The 26,184-nt window shown below is 38.3% G+C and overlaps 1 protein-coding gene across 2 annotated transcripts; it reads left to right on the forward strand.

The window, feature by feature from the left end:
* The first annotated feature begins 7,517 nt into the window (after positions 1-7,517).
* Positions 7,518-22,278, forward strand: LOC144964265 (uncharacterized). 2 transcript variants are annotated; one of them, XM_078898347.1, is made up of 3 exons: positions 7,518-7,844; positions 12,969-13,134; positions 17,870-22,278. In XM_078898347.1, the coding sequence occupies exons 2-3, from the start codon at positions 12,972-12,974 to the stop codon at positions 22,258-22,260; spliced, it is 4,554 nt and encodes a 1,517-aa protein (XP_078754473.1). In that variant the 5' UTR covers positions 7,518-7,844; positions 12,969-12,971; the 3' UTR covers positions 22,261-22,278. The 2 variants fall into 2 exon arrangements, with proteins under 2 accessions (XP_078754473.1, XP_078754472.1); XM_078898346.1 differs by having other exon boundaries at positions 7,555-7,640.
* The last annotated feature ends 3,906 nt before the right edge of the window (positions 22,279-26,184 follow it).

A 26,184-nucleotide genomic window follows, 5' to 3' on the forward strand; every position in this document is an offset into this window, starting at 1 on the left:
CCAGACCTCACCCTCGTAACGAAAAGCGCGAACGGTGAACCGCTGCAGGTGAAGCGGACAGTCCTCGGGGACTTTCCGCATAGCCAGCACAGGCCGGTTCTTGTCACAGCTGGGGTGACAATACCGAGGGTGCAGTCTCTCCCACTTTGCAGATGGAATTTCAGGAAGGCTGACTGGGAGGAATTCAGTTCCTATATCGAGCAGGTCTGCCCTGCCATTCCTCCCAAGTCCAAGAATATAACCAGATTTAGTAGGCTACTGGTTAAGAGCGCTCAACGCTCTATTCCACGGGGCAAGCGGAAATTCTACACCCCTTGCTGGACAGCAGAGTCGGAAGACCCGTACCGAGAGTACCAGCAGACCCAGTCTCAGGACACAGCCGATAGACTACTTCAGTCTCTGGCAGAGGGAAGGAAGCAACGGTGGCAGGAGACCGTAGAAAGTCTCGACTTTACACACTCCAGCCGCCACGCTTGGCGTTTGATAAAGAAATTGGACCCAGATCGGAATTTCGCGAAGGCTGCACCGGAATGCGAGGCAGACACAATTGCCAAGAATATTAAGAACCGTAGTAAGCGGGTCCCTAATCAGGCTTTTGAGCGCGGTGTCCGCAAGGCGTACCGAACGATTTTGGACTCGCTACCTGCGGAGGAGTCGGACTGGACGGCCCCGTTCAGTCCCCGAGAAGTGGGTGCAGCCATTAGCGAAGTAAAGAACGGCAAAGCAGCAGGGATAGATGGTGTATATCCCGATATGGTGACGCATCTGGGCCCCAGGGCACGGGCCTGGCTAGCAGAGGCAATGTCGGACGTCCTTGCAAAAGGAAAGCTTCCACAAGTGTGGAAGCACGCGAAGATAGTTGCCATCCTGAAGCCAGGGAAGCCGGCGAAGGAGGCAGACAGTTACAGACCCATATCGCTGCTGAGCTGTCTTTACAAATTGTTGGAGCGTGTTCTATTAAACCGATGGGGGCCGGTCCTAGACGCTGCCCTGCCACCAGAGCAGGCAGGCTTCAGGGAAGGGAGGTGCACCACGGAGCAGGTCATTGCCCTTACAGAGCATATTGAGCACGGGTTCGAGAGAAAACAGCAAACAGGTGCTGTGTTTATAGACCTATCAGCGGCGTACGATACGGTCTGGTGCGATGGGTTAATGCTCAAACTTGCAAAAATCATAAGGTGCAAAAAGACCTTGAAGTTGTTCTCTTCGATCTTAGGGGAAAGGCAATTCCACGTCGCGCTGGGAGACGTCACGAGCAAAGTAAGGAAATTGAAGAATGGGGTCCCTCAGGGGTCGGTACTTGCGCCAATGTGGTTTAACGTTTACATTAGCGATATGCCGAACACTTCCTCCCTGAGGCTGGGATACGCAGACGACTGGGCACTCGTTACTCAGAGTAAAGTGTGGACCCGTCTCGAGAGCGTACTCAGCGAGGACGTCACCAGACTCAAATCCTACTTTGACAAGTGGTACCTGAAGATGAACACTTCAAAAACCGTGGCCACTGCATTTCACTTATGCAGTGGTTGGCACACCCGTAAACTGAATGTCCTAGTCGGGGACCAGCCACTCCCATATGAGCCGCGTCCAAAATATTTAGGGGTGACGTTGGATCGCAGCCTTACCTATCGGGCTCATCTCGAAGGGGTTGCCCGGAAGATAGAGAAGCGGAATAGTCTTCTGAGGAAGCTGGCGGGATCGACTTGGGGCGCTAGCCAAGCGCTCCTGAGAACATCCGCCCTGGCACTATGCTACTCCACCGCGGAGTATTGCGCTCCAGTGTGGGGTAGAAGCAGAAACGTTGAGAAGGTGGATGTAAAACTTCGCAAGTCGATGCACATAGTGTCGGGAACGCTAGCAACAACCCCTAGAGAATGGGGCCCGGTAATGGCAGCGATCCAGCCCCCGATGTCCGGAGAGAGACCATTACGGGAAACTGGCTGAGTAAGATCAAAGAGAGAGGGAATGGGGATACCCCTCTCATGCGCATAATGAACGGTGCCCCCGTTTCGAGCCGAAATAAGTCCCGGCAACCCTTGTACGCAGAATCCCTGACTACGGACAGAGCTGCACATACGAGATGGAAGTCGGTTTGGACGAATTCAATCCCTCGTGGGGGCGGGGACCTACACTCCTCTAAGCTTGGTGAGAAGTTGCCAGGCTTTGATACCAGTAAGAGGAGACACTGGGTAGCTGCGAATCGGCTTCGGTCGAGGAGCTGCCTAACGGCCGGTGCGTTACATCAGTGGGGTCTAACTTCCTGTCCTTTATGTCCACGCTGTGGACAAGAACCCGAAACGGCAGAGCATCTAGTCGAAAGGTGTGTTGTGACGATGCTACCAGGCGGGTTCGCGACGGTGCACGAATGCGGACCGGACTTTGCTGATTGGGTCGATCGTCATAACATAATAGTGTGAACCATAAGAAGCTGCTGCCAATCAAGTGCTCGTAACAGGTCTTCTGCTATCTTTTCGTCCTGATCGTTGAAAATCAATCTTGCTGCGCGATTTTAATAAGAGTTTTAGTCTACCTATACGTGGAAGACCCACTTATAAAGACTTGCAGTAGTCCAAACGTGATAAGACTGCCTTTTAACGACTCTTTTGGTAGAAACTTTTTCATCCGTTCAATTCGAGTAGGTGAAATTTTAGAGATTTTATTACAGTATTTATGTGGTTTTCCATTTTAACCCGCTGTCGAGGATCACATCCAGGTTTTTGCCGCTCGATGAAAGTGGAAGGATATTATTTCCGATGCTAATTGTTTTTACTTCGGTGGACTTGATCTGGCTGTCCGTGCGACAAATGGCGATTTCTGTTTTCTCGTCGTTTCATTTTAGCTGATTTTGAGTTATCCACGTGTCTAACGAATGACTGGTCACAAAAAAAAAAAAAAAAAAAAAAAAAAAAAAAAAAAGGAAGACATTTTTCAACACGTAGATCATGACCAACCCAAGCGACTATTACCAATAAATTTGAATTTAATTTAAATGTATAGATAGTATGCAGATGACGTCACTCAGGCCTTTGTTATTGTTTTTGCCATCCGCGTTTGTGAGTTGTTCTCACTAAACTGTATTAACCAGACTATAAAAGTTCATGGTTACACAGAGTTTGTGTGTTCGTCCGTTACACTTCCGGATGGCAATGTTGTGAACTCCTTGGCCAAGCGCATTCTATCTATTGAGATGCAATCCAAAATGTGTCTTCCTGCAATGTTTGACACAAAGCGGAGGATTTTAAAAGTCGAAAGAGTATTAAGAACATATTATAAAATGTTATTTTCTTAGAGAATTATACCATTATCATGTGATGATACAATGTCAACAACCACCACCCATCCCCATTTTTTTCACTTTAAGAAATACTTATAAATCTGATGGTATGATATGGTGGTGGTTAAGTAAAGCTATTGATAGAGATGATAGTGTGGCGGTAGTTGTAGTACTCATGATAGGCAGGATGCTGTGGTGTTGGTTTTATTAGTGGTTATTGTAGGGATGATGATTTGGTGGTTGTTGTAGTAGCAGTGGTGGTAGGGATGGTGATGTAGTGGTGATTGGGATGGTGATCTGGAGGTGGTTTTTAGTATTGGGGGTAGAAATGATGATGTGGTGGTGGTTGTAGTAGTCGTGGTGGTAGGGATGATAATGTAGTGGTTGTAGTAGTGTAGCTGGTAGGGATGATGATGTGGTGGTGGTGGTTATAGTAGTAGTGGTGGCAGGGATGATGATGTGGTGGTCGTTGTTGTAGTGGTGGTGATAGGAATCATGATGTGTGGGTAGTTGTTGGTTGATAGGGATGATGTGGTGGTGGTTGTAGTAGTAGTGATGATGGGAAGGTTGGTGATGTGTTGGTAGTTGTAGCAGTAGTGGTGGTTGGAATTATGATTTGTTGGAGGTAGTAGTATTTGTGGTGGTGGAAATGACGATATGATGGTGGTTGTAATTGAGGTGATGGTTGTAATAGTAGTGGTGGTGGCGTGGTGGTATGGAGGGTGATTGGAGTAGTGGTCGTTGTAGGGATGATGATGTAGTGGTTGTTGTAGCGGTGATGCTAGGGATAATGATGTGGTGGTGGTTGTAGTAGTGGTGGTGATAGGAATAACGATGTGGTGATGGTTGTAATAGTAGTGGTGGAAGTGGTTGTGGTGAGTTTTTTTATTCATATAAAATTTTGAAACTGGCGGAATTGTGATGGTGATGGGCGGAGATGAACAAACATTAAGGCGGAAATCCTCCTTTAGTAGAAGATTCTCAGCCCTGTTTCTATGACATTGCAAGTGGGTGTAACTTGTGATGGTATTGACAATCTATAAACATGGGAATCGTCAGCATACATTCATGATAATTAACATAATGTGACGCAATGACGGAGTTGAAGGGCATTGTGTACACGGTATAGAGCACCGGTCCAAGTACTGAGCTCTGAGGCACGCCGAATTTAAGACGCACTCTGGACTGATCGCCATTTATGATGACGGTTTAATACCTGTCAGAGAGATAGGATGTAAAACCAATCCAGTGCAATGCCCTGAATTCCATGGCATTCTTATAGACGTTCACACAGTATAGCGTGGTCCAGCGTGTGGAAAGCTGCTGACAAATCTAAGAGTGCTAGAATTTAGACGTCGCTGTAGTCATTGGAGACAAGAATATCATCAGCTGTCTCAGTGCTTTGCCACTCTTTGTATGCCGACTGGAAGTTCTCAACTTGAATGTTTGATGATAAATGTTCATTAAGTTGCTGAAGTACCACTTTCTCTAAGACGCGCAACTGCGATTTAAATTAAATACTATCATTTAAATATACGCACACGAGTTCGGACTAAAGGCCAGAGGTATTGTCTATCTCAATTTATCAAATTAATATATAAATTGTTGCTATAGGTTCTTGGTTGTATATTTTTGACATTTTGAATCGCCATAGATTCTCAACTTTGTATTTATAGATTTTTATGCATGCCACGTCTGTAAACGAATTTCCATTTTTTTTTTTTTGGACGAATAAAGTATATATTATTATTATTATTATTATTATTATTATTATTATTATTATTATTATTATTATTATTATTATTATTATTATTATTATTATTATTATTATTATTATTATTATTATTATTATTATATTATTGTTATTATTATTATTATTATTATTATTATTATTATTATTATTATTATTATTATTATTATTATTATTATTATTATTATTATTATTATATTATTATTATTGTAAAGCGGATGATTGTTCCTCAAGTTTTTCTGGTCCAGAGTTGGTCTTTTATTTAGAGGCTTGATGGTGGGATTCTTATAAGAATTGGGTATCACTCCAGTCTGCTGCAATAAATTGTTGATTGCCGTGATATATTCGATTGGAGAATCAAGGGATTTGAACAAAAGCTTTGTTGGAAATGGATCGAGGTCACATGATTTCTGGGGGAAAACATGATAAGTGTTCGTATTTCATTTAATGTTGATTCGAAAGATGCCCCATCGTGATGTGGTACTCTTGAAGAAAACTATGTTAAGAGTTTATGACTCATTGATTAAAAGTGTAATTGCGTTTGGCTGCACCATATGGTTTGGAGGATGCCGACTTAAAGATAAATCAAAAATTTCAAAATCTATCAAAGAGGCATCAAAAATAATAAACCATCCTCTTGATGGAGTAGAAAGAATTCATGGAAAAGCAATAGAAAGGAAAGCATTCTCAATTACCAACAATAAAAAACATATTTTATACCATGAATTTAGTCTTTTACCATCTGGGAGAAGGTTTTGTCAGATTAAATGTAGAACTAACAAGTATAAATCAACGTTCGTTCCATCAGCAATAAAAATTTTGAATATTTCATATGGTACAGAAAAACCAAGGATTGATTCGTTGACTGATTAACTGATTAATTTATTTAATGTAAGATTAACTGACCAATTGATAATGATGATAATTTTTGGTGTCGAATTGCCACAATCGTAACAAATTGAAAACGAAATGAATATGTTTATGTTGTGTATATCGCACGTGTGAAAGAAAGAAAGAGAGAGAGAGAGAGAGAGAGAGAGAGAGAGAGAGAGAGAGAGAGAGAGAGAGAGAGAGAGAGGGAGAGAGAGAGAGAAAAAGTAGGAGAGAGATATCTGTTCAATCTTAGTTATCGTTTAACATTATAACAAGTGTAACTAAATGACAAATTGCCATATTTATGGACAATAAAGATCTATTATTATTATTATTATTATTATTATTATTATTATTATTATTATTATTATTATTATTATTATTATTATTATTATTATTGATTTTTGATGAGAGAGATGGAGAGTTGTTATTTGATGATTGCGAATCCAAATCATTTCTGAGGTCTGACACATTCAATATTACTTTTGAGTAGGCATGATGATACGAAGAAAATGAGTAATCATATCCAATGACCACACATGTAAAAAGAACTGTCAACACTCCTTTTCCCAAAAGAGGCCAAATGAGTCGAAAACACATGAATTCTGTTCACCATAAATTACAACATGCTAAACCATTTTAATCCACACTGCATTAAAAGCAAACAAACTATTGTATCATTATCCAAGCTCTCATTAATTAGTTGTTGTTATCCAAGACGGGCAAAGGGTAAAGTCGACATGTACATATATGCAGGTCTGACATCCGAACGCACTTGTGGGCCTAGTTTAACATTGTTGTAATGGACAATATTTTGCGTCATTTTTGTTTTAGATTTCCATTACAACAATGAGCCCATAGAAAATAGGGTTATTAGACCTGAAAATAAGTGCACGTCAGATAAAATCTAACATACCACCAGATAAAAGGGAATGGGTGTTGAAAGGCTTGATACCATAATCTTTTAATTCATGGACCTATTTGTTCATTTGGAGACAAGGCATGAATCCCGTATTGCTATATAATTGTGTGTTATTTTTATTTTTCCATTTCTTGAAAAGATAAAACATCTTACAGTGTTCTAAAGGCCTGGAATCGTCTCAGTTAATTGGCATGCACTCTGATTAACCAGTAGAAATTAAATTATAAAAAATTCTGTCACTGACGTCGCTGTAGTAATATAAGTCCGCGTTTCAATTACCGGCTTCAACTGTAATAAGACTAAGACATTTGTGTGTTATGCCTATCTACCGAGGTGCACATATTTGCAGGACTCATAACCCAATTTATATGGACTTATTGTTGTAATGGGAATATATATAAAAAATAATAATAATAATTAAACGACGCATTAAATTGTCCATTTCAGTGTTAAACCTGTATATATAGGACGTCGCTACCTCCCTATTCTCCACCCATATAACTTTCAACTGATTGAGAGGCCTAATGATTGAAAATAATTTTCAGTTAATTAAAAGGAAAGGATGAGGCAAACATAAAATAATTTTTGTGTCTCAACAAAATTAAATAAATTTTAGACTTGTGCAACTTATATTATAGTGATTGCAATAAAGTTTTTTCTCATAATCCGTTGATCGTCACCTGACAAGATTTGATGACGAAAACAACAGAGAAGAGTTCTCCTTAGTTCCTCTTTTCCCAGGGCACAACTTCTCAGGATCATTAGGTTGGCAGATGCAGTCGACCATCGCAAACCCATTGAAATTGGAAGCAAGGAAAAATGTAAATAATTTGGTTAATTTCTTCATAGCAAAACAACCAAGTTTGACTGAAACTTAAGCGAATTTTCAGAGTGAATATAGGGCGGTAGATTATCATATGAAATGTTCATTTGATGGTGACGTGAAGGCATCGTTAGTCGTAGAGTGGCATGCTCTTGCTCTTGCTCTCCCGTCTTGGCAGGATCAGTGACTGCTATGACAGCACGTAAGTCTACATTCTCAGCATTTAGATGTCATTTTCATTCGTCTTATTTAAACTCTTTTCAGCAGAGGGACTACAAATCTGCTGTCCTTGCCTATCGCTTGAAGTCCGTCACAACACCAGATGAATCCATGAAAATGAACATGGGTCTGGGTGAAGGAATTGAATGAGACACAACAGCCGTTATCTACAGACGCTGAATAATCACAGTCACAAGCCGCTATCGACAGACCGATGCCAGATAAATTGTATACAAAATGCCTATCTTGTTGTGCAGTGTCGAGTAATATCTAGTAATGGTAATTTGTGTACCAAATCAGTAAAAGTAAAATTAATTAAAAATAAAAATAATGCTGTGATTTACAGACATGTCTGAGATGAGAATAAGAAAATTGATTATTGGCAGACACTGTTATACTTATACTTATACACAGACACATTTTTGAAACTCTGCTCTTTTAAACATTTATCCACATTCCAGAATATGGGAAGTTTCAAAATGCACACATAGAAATAGAAATAAGTAAAGTTAATAAAATATAAATAAAAACATAAAATTAACTAACATTAAATCAGTCGATGGTTAGTAGATGACTATTATATACACAAAATGCGTCGACATTCGTGTGGGTGCCATTGCCGAATGGTTAAGCCGTCTGCCGGAATCGAACTGTGTGTTCGATTCCTGGTTCCGCCACTTTTTTTTTTTCCATCTTCTCTCTACAGAGCGTTGCAAATGATAAATGCCCCATCCCCCCCCCTCCCCAACTTTTTTTTTTTTGTTTGTTTGTTTTTCAATCTCTTGGTTCCTTTCTTGCAAAATCTCATATATTCGTCCCCATTCCGATCTCAAAAAGTATATTCTAAAAAGAATAAATAATTAAAAAGCAAACAAACAAAAATATATTCAGAGAGCGACCAAATATGGTCAGATAGAGAAAAAAAAAAAGAAAAAAACAATTTTAAGAAAATCATGCTCAGAAACGGAACAAGGCCAAACAAGAAAGGAGAAAAGAATAGAATCTGTCAAAAAATAAAAAAGGGGGAGCAACCGGATTTGAACCTTTGCAGCTAAAAGGAACCAAATGAAAGGTGGTCTAACCCAGACCATATTGGTGTATCTTAAAATTCATATATGAGCTAGATAATTTTTCACCATCTTTGCTTCCCTGTTTTGATAGTTATTTTCATCTCTGATTCGAATAATATGTTGTTGGATCTAGTTTTGTGGAAGTGTGATAATAAATTGTATTGTTTTGTATGAAGAAGACAGGAAAAAAACAGGTGTGGTTGGAACAACACCTAGGCCTAGAGATTCGTCTGCAAAATAAACAAATTCCCGTCCATCATCAATATCCCCAAAATTGTGGTCAGAATGAACAAATTATAGAAACGAAAGAAGATCAATAAAGTTAACAGGTAGGTAGGGAGTGAAAATTTTAATGGTTGGTGGCCTATGAACCGATTTGATGATTGACAAGTTTTTTGCTGGTTGAAAAAAGAAGGCGAATTGCCAATTTGACGTTTCAGTTCAAAGTGTCAAAACTTACATTTCATTGATCCTTTTGCTTTTTTAAAAAAAGCTGGATTTGGCGTATGAGCAATATTTACTTTCGTCTTGTGTTAAATATCACTTGATATTAACTGATTTGGGACACAAATTACCACTGGCATTTTTTTCAGATTATTTGGAATTTTTCACGCCTAGTTTGGCATTTTGCATTAAGTTTTTCTGCCAACTTGATAAATGTGTCTCCCAATAACGAAAAGGCCATGCTTTTGGTTATAGTCAGGTTTTTTACTATTGCCAATAATCAGTTTTCTTTATTGGCAGACATGTCTGAGAAAACGGCAGTCTAAAAATAAAACAAGTTTAGAAGGTCAATGAAAATGATACTTAACTAATGCTTAAATTGCCAAATCCAGATCTTTTTTTCCAATGCCAATAAAATACAAATTTTCAAGTTTTTGACATTTGGACTGAAAACGTCCAACTGGCATTTCCACTTTTTTTCTTTATTTTTCCAATCCTTAAGAAACTCGTTAATCAGTATCAGGAAATTGGTCTATGGTCCACCCACAACCTAGCTGTTAATTGTATCATTCTTCTTTTATTTCTATAATTTGTTAATTCTACCACTATTTATGGGGAAGGACTTCCGTAGTTTCACAGTACTCCAAAAGAGAGAATTTAAAAAAAAATTGTTGGGGGGGGGGGGGGGGGGGGGGGGGGCGGAAGGGGGAAGGGGGGGGGGGGGTCTGGAAAAAAAGCCATTTGATTCTGCGATTTATTGAAGAGAGGAGAAACAGATCTCTTTTATGTCTAAATGATGATTTTCCTATTTTAGAATCATGAGGCACACATTTGTACAGTTTACAACAAATGAGGATCACTAATGTCTATTTTTATTTAAGAATCTGTCATTAATTTTCAAGATTTGTTTTTGATATGCTTGTGTGGCAGATTTTACAATTCAAACAAAAAAAGTACAGTAAAATTACTTTAAACCGAAAGAAGCTAAACCGAAAAATACCTTAAACCGCAAAGAATTTAATAAATTGTACGAGTTTCTTCATTATCTCTGTACTAATTCTTACGATGAACCGAAATACTTTGAAGCAGGACTTTCTTTAAACCGAAACAACTTGAGAGCACCTTCCTTTTTTCTCTATATTTTTCTTCAAAAATTCGGGAAGGAGGCCATACGTAATAATGCCCGGTGATATTAAACAGAGCGTAAGTATAAGATGAGGGTGATGGGTGGTGGGGGGGAGGCAAACACTTCAATCACTGCACTTGGGCTTGGCCAACACCACAATCGCACAGACTGGAAAAGGAAGACAGCGGGTGACTGACAGGCGAAAAATGAGGAAAGAGGGGGAGTTGGGGTGTAGAATAACGCAAGCGAGATGTTCTCGCTCGTGTGTTGATGCTTTGGAACTGACTGGATTTTCAACACGACAATAAGGATGGGGGGGGGGGGGGGGTAGACAACTTACAATTGAAATGCCATTTCATTTCCACTTCGTTGTTTAAATGTGTGTGAGGGGGGGGGGGGGGGGGGGGGGGGGGAGGGGGTTCTATGTAATTAGGCCTTTGAACCTAATGAAATGGCTTTTCAACAAAAGAGGGATGTGTAGTAGACAGCTTAGCATTGACATGCCTTTTCATTTCCATTTCACTTCACCTCTGAATAGCTGCGCATCATTCATTATCAATTATCGCACAAGAACTTTCGATCTTATTTTAGCTTTGCATTTTACTAAAAGTTGTCTAAAAGAAAGCACTGTGCTTACACGTTGGAGTTTAAAATCAAAATACTATGTGAAGTCGATGAAAAAAAAAGTTGATCAAGACGGAGATATGTAAATTACACGGCATCTCGAACTCAACTCTTTTAACAATTTTGAATTGAAAACGAAAACCCCCAAAAATATTTTTAAAACACAAAAAAAAATTATTTTTTTAAATTAATGGTTACGAAGACTGCATTTATTCAACAACTCCATTTAACGGGAAACCCATGATACGTTTAAATGAGCAAATTCCTTAAATAGTTACTACCCTTGAAAAACATTGCAACACGGGAACTTACTTTAAACCAAAATGTCTTTAAACCGAAATGGTTTAGAAGGTCCCCAAAATTTCGGTTTATTTAAAGTAATTCTACTGTATGTACTTTAGAAATCTCAAGGTATCACAGTGGAAACAACTTTCAATGCCTTCATCCTTCGTGTTAGTAAATATGATCTGTGTTGTCTTAGAAAATCACAGTTGTAGTTTTGTGAAGTTCTTAAATATTTTTTGTTTAATGGGGTTCTTGAAGTTTTCAAATTGTCGAGAGGGGTTTTAATTTGTCACATGTTTATTTAGTATTTTCTTGCTAGATTGAGATCAGGCCCTGCTTCAATCTGCTTTTTCAAATTCCAAATTTCAACTATAAAAGTTTGATGATCGTCATAAACACACAATCACTTTCACTCCCACAACCATTACATCACAGATTTTCCAACTCTGTCGATTTTATTGGAAAATTCCTGATATTTGTTCTCATTCCTTAGTTCCCTAGTTTCCAGCTATTTTTCTGATTTTTATTGTATTTTATTATTCCAGAAAACAACCATCATCATTATTATTAATATCATCACCATTGTCATCTTCATCAGCATCACTTCTACCACCACCACTTTCATCACAGCATCATTTTCACCACGACTGTCATCTCCACCACCATATTATCACTGCCATGACTATAACCACTACTACTATCACATCATCATCATTACATCCATTACCACCACATATACATTTTGTACAGATGAATAAACTTTACCATGTACCTCTGACAAGCTCAAAAATATCTAGAATGTAGTATTTTATAATTTTTAAAACAAACTTCTTGGAGAGAATATCCCTGGGACCACTCTCAGAAACTCAAGCACTCAACATATTTGGGAGTAACTTCTGAAACCATTTCAATTCTTACTAAAGATATTAGGATTATTGTTTCAATAATTTTTGTTGTTATAAAATTAACAATTTAAAGAGAACTGTAAAACCACCGGTCACAATCAGTACTCCAACTCACCAGTATTGGTCAACAGTCCATCCACCTTCTTCAATCCTATGAAAATTAAAAAGATTTTTAAAAAGTTCTCCAAAAAAAAAATCAAATGATTAATAAAGTTACAGATTTGGTAATTGAAACTATATAAAACAATTGGGTAATTTTAATTTCTTGACCCCCCCCCCCCCCCCCCCCCCCCCCCCCCCCCCCCCCCAAAAAAAAAGAAAAAAAAATATTACCAGGTTAATTGTTAAAGAAATTATTTCATAGGATCCCACTTTCTTTCTTCCTAAGCTTCATTTCCCAAACTCCACTAAGTTCATCTAAGTTGTTTTTTTTTAAAAATCAATATTGAATAATCAGAGACAGTAATCCACAGATATGCTTGCTCAGCCAGGGCCTATTATGAAAATCATTATGATTGCAGTTAGCTTTGACTCAATTGTGTCAAGGCAGAGATGACAAATCAATACACAGACTCAACAGGCTGCTTTGTTCTTTATCCCTTTTTTCTTTGTAATTATGTTCTCTCTCTCTCTCTCTCTTTATTTCCTCTAAGGTAATGGAAGGCACAGATAACAATAAATGTCTTCCTGATCTCTGGATGTCACAGGTCGATCCTCAGTATTCTGGAAATCTTGGGAACTCTTCTCTGAGGGAAGCAATGAGCTCTCCAACTCACTTAGATCTCTCAAGAAAACAACCAGCATTATATAATGATTACGGTATGTGCCACAGAAAAGTTTTTTTCCCCCGGAATTTTCCACCCTCCCCTCACGCGCGCGCGCTTTCTCTCTCTCTTCTCTCTCTCTCTCTCTCTCTCTCTCTCTCTCTCTCTCTCTCTCTCTCTCTCTCTCTCTCTCTCTCTCCCTCTCTCTCTCTCTCTCTCTCTCTCTCGTTTGTTTTTTTTTGATAATTTGTTTGTTATTGTAAAATTATTATTTTTTATTGTTATTATTATTATTATTATTCAGTGATGATTGTCTTCTGTGGAATTTTGGGATTTCCTCAGAAATTTTCAGCTGATTTTGCAGTGTAAAACATTTTCCTCTGATAAAAGCCATGTCAAGTGGTGGATCCGTGAAAAAATCCCCGTCATGTCTTGTGTCATATTTTGACACCTGTACTCAGTTGCATAAATTTTGTTGACACTCGCTCTAGACAAACTGGCACCAGATATAAAAATTGAGACAAGGCAATTGATGGTCGAAAAGGAAGGGGTAAACGAATCTATATTTTACTTGTGAGTAGGTCAGTAGTGGTAATACAGTTATGGGTACGTTTAAAAAGATAATTATTATAACTTCCCCCTTATTAGAAAAAAAGCCCCATCGATTATACTCTCTCTCTCTCTCTCCCTCTCTCTCTCTCTCTCTCTCTCTCTCTCTCTCTCTCTCTCTCTCTCTCTCTCTCTCTCTCTCTCTCTCTCTCTCTCTCTCTCTCTCTCTCTCTCTTCCTCCTTTTTCACTCTTTCTTTGTCCCCCTCTCTCTTTCTGTTTCTCTCTTTCTATCTTTCCATCATCCATTTATCTCTCTCAACCATTCTTCTGTCAATTTTCATTTTAACTTAATAAATGTCATCTAGTTATAGAGCGATGATATTAATCTGTTACAATTATATGGGGTGCTCAACTTAGTTTACTCTTTTTACCTTTTTTTAAAAAAATGTTTAACAATTTTAATTAATTAAAGATACTTGAGTCTTATTTGTAAGATCCGTAATTACTGGGCTACAGTAACAAAGATATAACAATTAAAAACGAATACGTTCAGGCCTTTTGGCCAAAAGTTAATTTCAAATCTCTTGAATAGAAGGTATTTTTAAAAACTCATTTTAAGGAAAGGACATTCATTAAAAATTTACATAAAGTAAGTTATATCTCTACTCTATTAAGAATAGATATACACTTGAAGTAGTAATATAATATACAAAACTATGATCAGGGTTGAGAATCTTCCGCTTAAGGGCGTATTTCCGCCTAATTGGTGATTTATCTCCGCCCATCATCATCACAATTCAGCCTTTTAAAAAGAATCACCATAACCAATACATCAAAATCCTTACCACCACCGTTACTACAACCACCACCACATCATCATCCCTACAATCACCACTACAACAAACACCAAATCATCATTCCTATCACCACTTCAACTACAACCACCACCACATCATCGCCCCTACCATCACTACAACTACAACCACCATCACATCATCATCCCCACCACCACTACCACTACAACCACCATCATATAATCATCTCTACCACCACTACTACTACAACCACCACCACCATATCATCACCCCTACCACCACCACTACTACAACTACCACCACGTCATACAGTGATGATAATCTTCCGCAGAATTTCGGGATTTTGGGATTTTCTTTGAAATGTTCCGCTGTTTTTGCAGTGTCAGACATTTTTCTATGAAAAGCACTCAAGTGGCTCCAAAGTAGATAGATGAAAATATCATTTCTTGTGTCAAATTTTGACACCTGTGCTCATTGCATAAATTTTGGTGACATTCGCATATTTTAATGGCGTCAGCCAGGGTGGCACCAAATGTCAAAAGTGACACAATGCCTGTGATGTCCTTGGAAGAATAGATGTTGGGTAGGGATTGGAAAAGACAAGTAGAAAATCAATTCATAACTCACACACTCTCTCTCTCTCTCTCTCTCTCTCTCTCTCTCTCTCTCTCTCTCTCTCTCTCTCTCTCTCTCTTTCTTCTCTCTTCTCTCTCTCTCTCTTTCTTTCTCTCTCTTCTTTCTCTCTCTCTCTCTCTCTCTCTCTCTCTCTCTCTCTCTCTCTCTCTCTCTCTCTCTCTCTCTCTCTCTCTCTCTCTCTCTCTCTCTCTCTCTCTCTCTCTCTCTTCTCTGTCTTATTTATTAACTGCATAACCACCAGGTTGCAGGTATTGTAGTGTGTTTTGTAATGTAAAAACAAATACTTTCTGGCCTTTGGGGCAAAAATTTATAATTTATCAGTGGTATGATTAATATTGTGGGCCTTTAAAATCATTTTTGGGAAAGGACAATTCATTAAATATGTATAAAAGGAGTATATTATATAATGTTTTTGTAACTAAGATATTGTTTATGTAATTTTTGTATTTCCACTTGAGTTTGCCCGGTGGACTGATACATTTCCCCCCTTTTTGACAAATTGCCATTATCATCACTGATCATCATCCCTACCACCACATCGTCATCCATACCACCACTACTATTACAACTACCACCACATCGTCATCCATACCACCACTACTATTACAACTACCACCACATCGTCATCCATACCACCACTAGTACTACAACTACCACCACATCATCATCCCTACCACCACTACTATTACAACTACCACCACATCATCATCATCCCTACCACCACTACTATTACAACTACCACAACATCATCATGGGTGGGGATCCTGACCTCCCATAGCGGGCAGGGAGGTACATACTGTCTTCTATCCCCTTATATCTGTTTTCCAACATGCTTTCTGTCTTTGTCTTGGAATGAAATTACTTGGTTTTGTCCTGGCTCTGGCCGGAGTCCTAGCTGGGAGGGAAACAGTCAAATGCATAGTTATTGTTTTGGGAGATGATATTTTTTTCCTTGAAAATCATCTCTCTGTTATGTATTATTATTTTTATTTTGAATGTATAATGTAAGCATTTGAGTGTATTCCTCTTTGTTGGATTTTGTGCTTGTGCCTGGATGAGACTTGTAGGTGATTTCAAACTAAGTACATTGGTGGTATGCTCTTGGAATCTACATCTGATCCCTATTTGTTCTCAGTTCCCCTTTGTCTTACTTTTTCTTGGGTGCTTTAATTGTAATTCTAGAACTTTTTACTATCCCATTTTCTTCCTTTTTACTGGCGCTGATATAACCTAAATGTGTTGCAAGCGCCGTAAAACCCTTAAAAACAAAAAACATCATCATCCATACCACCACTGCTACCAAAACCACCAACACATCGTCATCCATACCACCACTACAACTACCACCACATCATCATCCCTACCACCACAACTACTACTACATCTACCACCACATCATCATCCCTACCACCACTACTACTACTACTACTACTACTACTACTACTACTACTACTACTACTACTACTACTACTACTACTACTACTACTACCACCACGTCGCCATCGATACAACCAATACTACTACAACCACCACCACACCATCATCATCCCTACCACTACTACTACTACAACCACCACCACATCATCATCATTATCCCTACCACCACTACTACTACAACTACCACCACGTCATCATCCCTATCACCGCTACTACTACAAATACCTCCACATCGTAATCCCTACCACCACCACTACTACAACTACCACCACGTCGTCATTCCTACCACCACTACTACTACAACCACCACCACCACATCATATCATCTCTACCAATACAAGTACTACAAACACCACAACATCATCATCATCGCTACCACCATTACTACTACAACTACCACCACGTCGTTGTTATCCCTACCACCACTAAATCACAATGTGAAATTGAATGTAAGCTTCGATTTTAATATAAGAAAACAGATAAAATGGATGTTTCTGGTTTTCTCTTTATCAACTAAACAGGATGAATGAAACACCGCAGACGAATTGAACCTTACATGCAATTTCACATTGTTATAGATTTCTTCGAGCTTCGAGCAGCACCATACCACCACCACTACTACAACTACCACCACATCATCATCCCTACCACCACCACTACTACAACTACCGTCATATCATCATCCCTACCACCACCACTACTACAACTACCGTCATATCATCATCCCTACCACCACCACTACTATAACCACCACCACATCATCATCCCTACAACCACCACCACATCAATTCTACCACAACTATTACAACCACCACCACATCATCATCCCCAGAACCTCAACAACTACAACCACCACATCATCATCCCTACCACCACCATTACTACAACCACATTATGTTGTAATTATACTTCCACCTTTTGAAATTCCTACGAGTGGTGTCAGGAATTGCTGCGAGACACATTATTTTGGATTGCATCTCAGTAAATTTAGTGAAGTTCAAATCTATAGGTTATCGTCATATGGATGGGTCTTGATCTACGCGCTGAAAAATGTCCTCCTTTTTTGTAACTAGTCATTCTCACCCCTGATGATATTTTGTGTTATGATTTTTTTTGTGTTTGACAGATGGACCGATACATTTTCCTCCTTTTTGACAAATTGCCATTATCATCACTGAATTCTTGTACCTTTTTAAAAAATATTTTTGGTAATGGGTTCAAGACTTATTGTGCTTGAATTTTAAAAAATTTGACGATTCATATTGGATGTTTGTTTCTTTGCTTTTTGTTGTTGTTTTTCTTTGTTACATTTATTTTATTTAAAATACAATTTCAATTCTGTTATTCTCCAGATTTGTCAAATGTGCATTACAAGCAAAGCACGCAAATGGTTTCTGCACAAGTAATGCAACAATATGCACCCCCATCCACGAGATCTGCATGGGAATTTGCAGGAGAAAATTTTTCATCCCAATCTTTGCCACAGTCTGTTGCTAACACCACTCCAAGATATTCTCAATCAGTCCATGATTTTACATTACAACAAAATGTATCGCAACCACTAGATAGACGTTTTGCATCAAACAACGTGTCACAGTCTCATCGGAGTTATGCACCTGAAAATTTATCCCAGCCTCCCCTGGGAAATTTCATGACACAAAATACACAACCTATAAGAGAGCAGACGTCTCATATTGCACAACAAAATGCAAGAACAGATCGTTCGGTGTGGTCCCATTTATATTCCCTTGATCCGTCAATTGCTTCATACAGTATGACGGGTCAAACTGCCCAGAATACAAACTTTAATCAAGACAAGCCATATTCTTATTCACTTCCACGTTCTGAGGGAACAAGTACCTCAGCTATAGACCGCTCTTCAATAAATACGAGTTCGGTACATGCTGAGAAACATCCTTTAATTCTTGGGAAAGTGACTTCTGCAGAGCAAATACCCTCCTCCTATATCAACCAAGGCTCTCTTCCTGCAGAAAATATTCCCATCTCTAGTTTAGGTCCAACAATGTATTCAGATGTGTTAGGAAATACCAATGTTACTAAGCAGAGTAGCTCGGTGAGTTATGAGGATGAAATTGGAGGTTATTCACCAGTATCACCACCAACACATGAGACACCCTCTCCCTTTCCTGCTCAATCAAATGATAGAAATGCAGATCTTTCTCTTAAAGCTGACAGTTTTACAATGTCTTCTTCATTGTCAGATTTTTCTTCCTCAAATACTAACAAAACTCTTCCAGTTAACAAATTCATGCATTCTGACTCAAGCATGTTGCAAATTTCTCATGATGTGCCATTAGATATGTCCAAAGGCTGGTCTTCGCAAAATACAGATCACACTGCAGGTACACCAATCACATGCAGCAGTGCCATACAGTTGAGTCAACCTGTTACTCAAAATGATTTTTCATTTGGAATTTCAAATCAACACTCAGACATGCCAAATAAACATTTTGCAGCAGATCATCAAGTGAGAGCTCCAGGTGCCAAAGTTATGGCTCCACAAAATCTTCCACGGTTAATTTCTGGGAATCAAGTATCATTTAATAAGCTAAACGAAGCTTCGTCAGTAAGTCAAGTTGCCCCTGATAATCTTGCAGTTTCGCTTTCTATGGACCAGTTTTCAACAAATAAGCCTACAGATTCAATGTCTGTCAACCAATTAACTGCAAATATAGAAAATAAAGGAAGTGATATTTCCCCATCTGTGAATCAGTTTGCGATATCAAACGAATCACCCGCCTCACATTCGACAACAAATTCAAACATTCACATCATTAATCAGCTTTCAACAAATAAGTCTTCAGATTCATTTGCCACCAAAAGGTTGACCTCAAGTAAGTCGACAGATATTCCATTTACAAATCAATTTTCAGCCATTGAATGTTCGGAAACAAATTCAGCTAATCAGGCTAATTTTTCACAAAAGATAGCTCCCAAAAAATCAAATTTTTATGGCCGAGACGCATCGTATTTTTCTGTTCCTGAAATTCCATCTCAGATGGATGATGCAAGGAATACAAATGTTACTATCAGTGAAGACATTTCCTCAAATCAAGTTAAAATTGATCCTGTGTTGTCACAGGCTGATTCTAATGCAGGGTCAATACAAACATTTGACAGTTATGAAATTAAAGAAGCAATTCCTGGTGATTCTCTCCTTCCTGCTGGTATTGAATCCAACAGCACCAGTTTTGCTGATTCTTTTATTGATGCAACTACAGCACCAAGCCCAGAAAATGATGACAGATCATTTGATGATAGAACTGAAGATTTGTCTCGAAATGAAAAAGATGACAATGCCAAAAATGTCAATTTAATTGAGGAAAAAATCAATGACACTAGTTGTGCTTTGGACCAAAAAGATGATACTGTTGGTGTAAAGGCAGAAACAGGTGATGTGCCAGAGATAGGTCCAGAAATTCATTTCAATGTACCCAATACAGTTTCAAACATGCGAGGAGGCAAGGCACCAAGGGGTCGTAAAAGGAGAGGGGGTGCAACCCAAAGGCGTCAACCTAAAAAAGCAAGTAAAAAGACCCTTGACATCAACTTTGCAAATATTGAGGCTGACATTGTCCCTAATGCTGCTGATACTGGAACAAAAGATGATAATGACGGAAATATGAATACGGAAACCGCACCTAGCCAGTTTAATCATCCTGCACCAAAACCAAGATCAAGGAGAGGCAGGAAGAGAGTTTTATCAGCAGACATGAATAATCCCGATTCTGACGGATCAACAACCAGAAGGAGCTCAAGCAGACGTTCTAAGGACAATGCAATGAGATTAATAGAATTACAAGCTGAATCTATATATGGTCATGTAGCCAAGCCAGTAGTTGAAGAACCTATCCGACAACAGCCGTCTAAACCACGTAGAAAAGCTGCTAAAGCAGCAGTTAAAAGTACAACTTTTAGTGATAGGGATGATGAGGATCTTGTGGAAGGGAAAGACATCTCATCAGATGAAACGAGTGATGGAAAAGATGCTGACTATGCAGTGGATGATGAGGATGTGGAAGCAATGGAGAAAGATGAATTATTAGATGTTACAAAAGATCAGAAAAAACCTACTGTTGAGAAAAAAGGTGGTGGTTTGAAGATTTCAATCAAGCTTGGTGTTGATGCATCAGCAGAAATTGTTTCAGGGTTAGAGAAGTCACCTCCTCGTAAAAAGAAAAGGGTAATCAAGAAAAAGCCAGCTAGTCAAAAATTCAAAAGCAAGGCCATCATTCAGGATGATGACTTAGATGATGATGATAATGGTTCTTTATCAGTTGATACAAAAATTGAATCAGAAGAGAAGAGAATTGAATCGGAGAATAGTAAAAATGAATCTGGCTCTTCTGAATTAAAAGATGCTACTAAAGAGGATGAAAGAGAGGTGAAAAATGAAATTGAAGAGAAAGGTGACATTGTTGATAAGCATAACTCGTTGATGGACAAATATTTTTCATCAGCAACTCAAGCACGTCCTGTCCACAAGATGTCTGTCAAAAAAGACCCTCAGAGCAAAAGACACGATACTTCAAAGTCAAAGCTAACAAAAGTTGTTAAAAGTAGTATTCCTAAAACTAATGTAGGACCACCCCCACATTCAAGTAATGATGGAAATAAACCTGTTGCTGAAACCAATTCTACAACTGATACTGGAGTGCCAAAATTTGTGTGTGGTTATTGTCCTAATAGATATCACAACAAACAAGAACTTCTTTCTCATATGGAGGGGCATATGGCAGAAATGGAAGATAAACCTGAGAAATCATCAGGTGGAGAAAGTACTGGTAAATTTTCTAAAGAATTAAAAAAGCCAGGAATCTCTTCTTTATCAAAAAAATCTGAATCTGGTAAAGGTGCATTATCCAAGGTAGGCAAGAAAAGTGAAGTATCAGAAGTTTTAAAATACAATTGTGGTGAATGTGGAAAATCATTTTCCTCAAAACCAAATTTGTTAGATCATGTACGAACACATGCAGCTGAAAAACCATTTGAGTGTAATTTATGTCATAAGTTTTTCAAGGAAAGAGATCAGTTGTCTGTTCATCGTAAAGTTCATGTGCAGGAAGGATTACTTCGATGTCAGTTTTGCCAGAAAGGCTTTGTAAATAATGCAGATTTGACTGCTCACATGGAGTCCCATCCAAAACGCACAAAATCAGCTCAGCTTCATTCTAAACATCCTGTGTCAGATCCTGTAAAGAAAGTGATAAACATTGATTCTGATCCTACAAAGAAGAATTCTAATCCTGTTTTTGATTCTTCAAAGAAAATATCGAAAACGCAACAAATTTCACGAGATAAGGAAGTGGTTTTACCCAAACCTAAATCTTTTGCCTCAGCCTTAGAGCCCTCTGCTGTTAAAGACAATCCAACTTTGTTGTTAAGAAGAAATGATGTGAGTACTTCATCTTCTAAAGATGAAACTCATAAGACAACAAAACCAATAAAGCCTGCTGCAAATCTTTCAAAAACTTCCAAAGATGACTCTGTAAAGAAATCTTCATCAAAAGCACAGGATGTTAAGAAAGATTCAAAAGAGTCTGTGGGTGTTAAAAGGGAACCAAAGGAGACTAAAATAGTTGATCAGAGGCCAAAAACAAGCAATGAAATAAGTGTTCCTTCCGGAATAAACAAAGAAGAAAAGGGCAATGCTGAAACAGGGGAATGCACATGTCAAGAATGTCCTGAGTGTGTTACAAGATTTTTGAATAGTTTTGAATAAATTTCTCTTTCCTTGGCTTGCAGGGTGTATTTGATTTGTTAAGCGTTTAAGGATTCGCTTTCCTGTTACATATGAGATTGTGATGACTGTTAAGATCAGATGTTGTTAGGCTTGTTTTTATTTATATTTATTTGAGCTTTCAACAAAAAATTATGATTTGATGGTGACTAGATCATTAACGGTGTTTGCACTGCTTGCATTTCGGGGCAACCGTCAGGAGTTAATGGTGGTGTTCTTTATTTTCTAGTCTGTTGTCCCATATGTGAGTGTAAATCATCTTTGTTTTGTACTGTTTTTTTTTTTTTAACATATGATTTGTAAACATTTGAGTGTATTCCTCTTAGTGGGATCCTTGCTGGTGTCTGGATGAGAATTTAAGGTGCTCTCAAACTAAGTACATTGGCGGTGTGCTCTTGGAATCTATGTCTGTTCCCAATTTGAACCAATTTCCCTTTCTCTTACTTTTTCTTGGGTGCTTTGATTGTAAATCTAGAATATTTTGACTATTCCATTTTCTTCATTTTCTGGCGCGGATATGACCTAAATGTGTCGGAAGCACAGTAAACCCTTAAAAACAAACCTGGCTGGATAGGGGGTCCCAATAGCTCAGTTGGTAGAGCATTTGTTTCACACGTAAAGACCAAGACCGATCCTGGGTGTAGTTGAGATTTTTTTTACAACCCCCCCTGTCCACCCAGCAGTGAATGGGTAGCTGAGTCTCTTAGACTTAGTGGACAGTACTTTGCGATATGCTAGCATCCTATCAAATGGATAGCAATCAAAAGCTGTTGTCCGTTTCACGTTATAGAAACCGGGATAAACTTCGGCTCAATGGGCCCAATGGCTCTGAAGGACTACTACTGACCAGAGTCCTTGGCTGGGAGGGAAACAGTCGAATGCATAGTAGTTGTAGTTTTGGGAGATGATATTTTTTTCCTTGTAAATCATCTCTCTGTTGCGTATTGTAATTTTAAAAAGAAACATATGATTTGTAAACATTTGAGTGTATTCCTCTCTGGTTCTGAAATGACCTGAATGTGTTGCAACTGCCATAAAACCCTTAAAACAAACAAATAATAGAATTAGAAATGATCTCCCTATTGGTGGGGGGAGGGGTACTGTACTGGCATCTGAGTGAGATTGTAGGCCGGGCTATGTGGTATATTGCTGTTGTTATCTACTATAGTGCTCGCCCAATATAGTATCATCGTCAAGACCACAAAAACTTAAAGAGAGCTGTCATTGCAGCAGAGCAACCTAAATAGTAGGAGGGAAGGGAGGATAAAATATCTACTGTGATCATTTTAGCCGCAGTCGGCTACCATGAAAGTAATGCCATGCTGCTTCTTGAAATGACAGACATTGCTTGCTTGAAAACTCATCGTTCCTAGCATGCCTACAATTATCATCTCTTTGTCTATAATGATAGATCATGATATTGGAGTTGGTGTGTTGATAGCTCGGTTTTGCTTGAAATATGTCAGCACAATTGCATCATCTGCATTTGCATACCTGCCAACACTTCCAATACTTGAGGCCAAGCAAGACAAAAAGCTAGCTTAGGTGGTGTTTAGAGTTGCATCAGTGTTCACTTGCTGGTCAACAAAAGTATGATGGCCAGCACATTTCTCTTCAACTTGGTAGAAGTAGGAGTGAACATCATGATTCATTTTCATATTAGTGTGCGAGGTCAGTGACCAGAGATAACGATTGCGAAGTATCTTTCATTGGTGTGGGTAGCATTCACTAGCTGGTCGACCATCCTGTGCCATGGTGAACACGTGTTCAATGCAAGCACCAGGTATGCTTGGCTTTTGACTCGCTTTGCCTCGCCTACTGAAATCATCCAAGTCAATTAGCCTAGAGGGAACTGGATATTATTGATCAGCTAATCAAGCAATTTCATTTGCTATGTCTATGGGATATGGGTCGGAAATCAAGCTTTTCCATTGGACCAGAAATTTCACTATGACTGTCCCTATACAGTTTTTCTGTGTCTTCTATGCCTCATATCTTGTTTCCCTTTCCGCGTTGCTTTCTATCTTTGTTCTTGCTTTTTGTTCTTTGATGAGTTGAACTTAAGATCTAAACATTTCCTGTACTAGCGCTGAAATGACCTAATAGTGTAAGAAGCTCAGTAAAACTCCCAACAACTAAATGGTAAAACTAATATTCTTACAAAGCTGTTTGTAGTCATTACCCTATTTGATTTTGCCTAGTTGAAAAGGATGCAGTAAAGTATATTTTTTTGTAAGCCGCTCTGTTTGTCCTTTTTGCAGGGACCCTTTCTCGGTGATTAGATAGCTTTAGACAAAGAACTGATAGATTGGATCTACTTTTATTCTCTACTTGAATTAGTCCCTTCTTCCCATAGTGGACACTCCCTCTATCTGTTTTCCAACATGCTTTCTGTCTTTTTCTTGGAGTGAGATTACTTGATTTTGTCCTGGCCCTGGCTGGGAGGGAAACAGTCAAATGTTTAGTTAGATTTTTGGGAGATGATATTTTTTTCCTTGTAAATCATCTCTCTGTTATGCACAGTACTGTATTGTTTTGTTTAATGTTAGATATGATTTGTAAGCATTTGAGTGTCTCTCTCTTAGTTGGGGCCTGTGCTTGTGTCTGGATGAGGCGTTCAGGTGATCTGAAGCTAAGTACTTTGATAGTTAGCTCTCGGAATCTACATCTGTTTCCTATTTGAACAAATTTCCCTTTGTCCTACCTTTTCCTCTGTGATCTGTGCTTTAATTGTAATTCTAGAACTATCCCATGTGTTGCAAGCGCCATAAAACCCTCAAAAACAAACAAAGAATGTGTAGTCCCTTTTGTTTTATTTCTTTTTAAGTGCCGCAACCACTGTAAAACGTTTTAATCATCAACAAAAAATGTTCTTTACTAAAAGATGCACTCGTGTGTGTATGAGTGTATGTATATGTGTGTTTTTTTTGTGATTGGTCAAAAATGAGTATGTTGTTGGGGCTTTTTTTATTTTTTGCTAATTTTTGTTGTTGTTTTGTTTCGTTTTTTGTTGTTTTTATTTTTCAATTATTTTTTTAAAACATCTGTCGTGTGAGCTGATAAAAATATAAATAGTTTGGGTTTTTTTGGGTTTTTTTTTTGGGGGGGGGGGGGGGGTTTCAGAGTCTTATCATTTTTCAATGGAGTTATGGGAAATATATATAGGGGGATAGAAGAGACAATAAGTACCTCCCTGCCCTAGGTTAACCAGGTAGGAAACCTTTATTTTGAAATACATACTGTGATACAAAGTGTTAGTTATATTAATCTGTATAATAATATTTTTACCCATAGCATACTAATAATGTACCTTTGCTTTTTTAAAATTATGCAGTAAAAAACAATGGAATGATTGATTTTAAGCAGGTTTTTTCATCATTCAATTTAATTTCTTCTTCACATTCACATAATTTATTATTTCAATTACTTTTGGGTGTGTTTGTGATTACCAGGAAAACAGTATTTTATTTCTTGCAAATTTAATTCGATTTTACTTTTATATTTATTTTTAGATATGTTTTTCCTTTTATATTTGAAAATGTAATGATTTGATGAGTGCATAGTATTATATCTGTGAATGAGAACATTTGAACTGTTATGATATGATTCCGGATTCGACCTTTCAAATGGTGATCCAAGGCGCTTACTATTACTATTGATATGTTTTCTGTCCCTCTGTGTCTGTTTTCACTTTCAATTTTGCTGTCTGTCCTTTTCTCGCCCCTGGCTAGCTGAGATCCTTATCAGAAAGGAATGCAGTCAAATATATATAGCATTTTGCGAGGTGATTTTTTTAAAAAATTGTCAATCATCTGTCTTATTTAATTTTGTATATTTTAGTTTTTATTGTATAATTTTTTTTTTTTTTCACTGAAGTGTATCCCAAGCCATATCCTATGATTCTGT

This window comes from Berghia stephanieae, chromosome 2, assembly GCF_034508935.2.
Source record: "Berghia stephanieae isolate SIO BIC M18660-M18661 chromosome 2, UCSD_Bste_1.3, whole genome shotgun sequence".
Taxonomy (NCBI): Eukaryota; Metazoa; Mollusca; class Gastropoda; order Nudibranchia; family Aeolidiidae; genus Berghia; species Berghia stephanieae.

Excerpts from the sequence above, each read along its gene's own strand:
- LOC144964265 (XM_078898346.1), top strand. The coding sequence starts at position 7,593 with ATGCAGTCGACCATCGCAAACCCATTGAAATTGGAAGCAAGGAAAAAT. Across the intron at positions 7,641-12,968 it reads AATTGGAAGCAAGGAAAAAT|GTAATGGAAGGCACAGATAA; the intron begins GTAAATAATTTG and ends ATTTCCTCTAAG. Across the intron at positions 13,135-17,869 it reads AGCATTATATAATGATTACG|ATTTGTCAAATGTGCATTAC; the intron begins GTATGTGCCACA and ends GTTATTCTCCAG.